This window comes from Procambarus clarkii, chromosome 1 (genome assembly GCF_040958095.1).
Source record: "Procambarus clarkii isolate CNS0578487 chromosome 1, FALCON_Pclarkii_2.0, whole genome shotgun sequence".
NCBI classification, from domain to species: Eukaryota; Metazoa; Arthropoda; class Malacostraca; order Decapoda; family Cambaridae; genus Procambarus; species Procambarus clarkii.
The window spans coordinates 27,939,454-27,942,344 of record NC_091150.1 but is presented as its reverse complement, the minus strand read 5'-3'; the positions used below and the strand labels follow the sequence as shown (position 1 = coordinate 27,942,344).

General features: G+C 62.9%; 1 protein-coding gene across 1 annotated transcript; it reads left to right on the top strand.

The window, feature by feature from the left end:
• Positions 1-206: 206 nt before the first annotated feature.
• LOC138362739 (fibrous sheath CABYR-binding protein-like) lies at positions 207-911 on the top strand. The gene has a single exon (XM_069321301.1). The coding sequence runs from the start codon at positions 207-209 to the stop codon at positions 909-911; it is 705 nt and encodes a 234-aa protein (XP_069177402.1).
• Positions 912-2,891: the final 1,980 nt, after the last annotated feature.

Sequence of the window (2,891 nt, the reverse complement as noted above, 5' to 3'; positions counted from 1 at the left end):
TATATTCCCACCTTAACTGATACAAAATATTAAAGATAATTATTTTGATTAATGATGAAGATTACATTTTGAGAATTTTAGCACGTAGTGTTTCTCTGATGTGAAGGCCCCGTGTGATGTGCAGGCCCCGTGTGATGTGCTGGCCCCGTGTGATGTGCAGGCCCCGTGTGATGTGCAGGCCCCGTGTGACGTGCTGGCCCCGTGTGATGTGCAGGCCCCCCTGTGATGTGCAGGCCCCGTGTGATGTGCTGCCCCCGTGTGATGTGCAGGCCCCGTGTGATGTGCTGCCCCCGTGTGATGTGCAGGCCCCGTGTGATGTGCAGGCCCCGTGTGATGTGCTGGCCCCGTGTGATCTGCTGGCCCCGTGGGATGTGCTGGCCCCGTGTGATGTGCAGGCCCCGTGTGATGTGCTGGCCCCGTGTGATGTGCTGGCCCCGTGTGATGTGCAGGCTCCGTGTGATTTGCTGGTCCCGTGTGATGTGCTGGTCCCGTGTGATGTGCAGGCCCCGTGTGATGTGCAGGCCCCGTGTGATGTGCTGGCCCCGTGTGATGTGCTGGCCCCGTGTGATGTGCTGGCCCCGTGTGATGTGCTGGCCCCGTGTGATGTGCTGGCCCCGTGTGATGTGCTGGCCCCGTGTGATGTGCTGGCCCCGTGTGATGTGCTGGCCCCGTGTGATGTGCTGGCCCCGTGTGATGTGCTGGCCCCGTGTGATGTGCAGGCCCCGTGTGATGTGCAGGCCCCGTGTGATGTGCTGGCCCCCTGTGATGTGCTGGCCCCCTGTGATGTGCTGGCTCCGTGTGGTGTGCTGGCTCCGTGTGATGTGCTGGCCAGGTATGATGTGCTGGCCCCGTGTGATGTGCTGGTCCCGTGTGATGTGCTGGCCCCGTGTGATGTGCTGGCTCCCCTGTGATGTGCAGGCCCCCCGTGATGTGTTAGTCCCCTGTGATGTGCAGGCCCCGTGTGATGTGCAGGCCCCCCGTGATGTGTTAGTCCCCTGTGATGTGCAGGCCCCGTGTGATGTGCAAGCCCCCGTGATGTGTTAGTCCCCTGTGATGTGCTGGCCCCCCGTGATGTGTTAGTCCCCCGTGATGTGCAGGCCCCGTGTGATGTGCAGGCCCCCCGTGATGTGTTAGTCCCCCCGTGATGTGCAGGCCCCGTGTGATGTGCAGGCCCCCTGTGATGTGTTAGTCCCCTGTGATGTGCTGGCCCCTCTGTGATGTCCTGGCCCCCTGTGATGTGCTGCCCCCTGTGATGTGCTGGCCCCTCTGTGATGTGCTGGCCCCCTGTGATGTGCTGCCCCCTGTGATGCGCTGGCCCCCTGTGATGTGCTGGCCCCCTGTGATGTGCTGGCCCCCCTGTGATGTGCTGGCCCCTCTGTGATGTGCTGGCCCCCTGTGATGTGCTGGCCCCCCTGTGATGTGCTGGCCCCCTGTGATGTGCTGGCCCCTTTGCGATGTGCTGGCCCCCTGTGATGTGCTGGCCCCCTGTGATGTGCTGGCCCCCCTGTGATGTGCTGGCCCCCCTGTGATGTGCTGCCCCCTGTGATGTGCTGGCCCCCTGTGATGTGCTGGCCCCTCTGTGATGTGCTGGCCCCCTGTGATGTGCTGGCCCCTCTGTGATGTGCTGGCCCCCTGTGATGTGCTGGCCCCGTTTGATGTGCTGGCCCCTCTGTGATGTGCTGGCCCCTCTGTGATGTGCTGGCCCCTCTGTGATGTGCTGGCCCCCTGTGATGTGCTGGCTCCCCTGTGATGTGCTGGCCCCCTGTGATGTGCTGGCCCCTCTGTGATGTGCTGGCCCCCTGTAATGTGCTGTCCCCCTGTAATGTGCTGTCCCCCTGTAATGTGCTGTCCCCCTGTAATGTGCTGTCCCCCTGTAATGTGCAGGCCCCTGTGATGTGCTGGCCCCCTGTGATGTGCTGGCCCCCTGTGATGTGCTGGCCCCTCTGTGATGTGCTGGCCCCCTGTGATGTGCTGTCCCCCTGTAATGTGCAGGCCCCTGTGATGTGCTGGCCCCCCGTGATGTGCTGGCCCCCTGTGATGTGCTGGCCCCCTGTGATGTGCTGGCCCCTGTAATGTGCTGGCCCCCTGTGATGTGCTGTCGCCCTGTAATGTTCAGGCCCCTGTGATGTGCTGGCCCCCCGTGATGTGCTGGCCTCCTGTGATGTGCTGGACCCCCTGTGATGTGCTGTCCCCCTGTAATGTGCAGGCCCCTGTGATGTGCTGGCCCCCTGTGATGTGCTGGCCCCCTGTGATTGCTGGCCCCCTGTGATGTGCTGGCCCCCTGTGATGTGCTGTCCCCCTGTAATGTGCAGGCCCCTGTGATGTGCTGGCCCCCTGTGATGTGCTGGGGTCCTGTGATTGCTGGCCCCCTGTGATGTGCTGGGGTCCTGTGATTGCTGGCCCCCTGTGATGTGCTGGCCCCCTGTGATGTGCTGGCCCCCTGTGATGTGCAGGCACCCTGTGATGTGCTGGCCCCCTGTGATGTGAAGGCACCTTGTGATGTGCTGGCCCCCTGTGATGTGCTGCCCCCTCTGATGTGCTGGCCCCTGTTATGTGCTGGCCCCCTGTGATGTGCTGGCCCCTGTTATGTGCTGGCCCCCTGTGATGTGCTGGCCCCGTGTGATGTGTTGGCTCCCTGTGATGTGCTGGCCCCCTGTGATGTGCTGTCCCCATGTAATGTGCTGTCCCCATGTAATGTGCAGGCCCCTGTGATGTGCTGGCCCCCTGTGATGTGCTGGCCTCCTGTGATGTGCTGGCCCCCTGTGATGTGCTGGCCCCCTGTGATGTGCAGGCCCCTGTGATGTGCTGGCCCCCCGTGATGTGCTGGCCCCCTGTGATGTGCTGGCCCCTCTGTGATGTGCTGGCCCCCTGTGATGTGCTGGCCCCCTGTA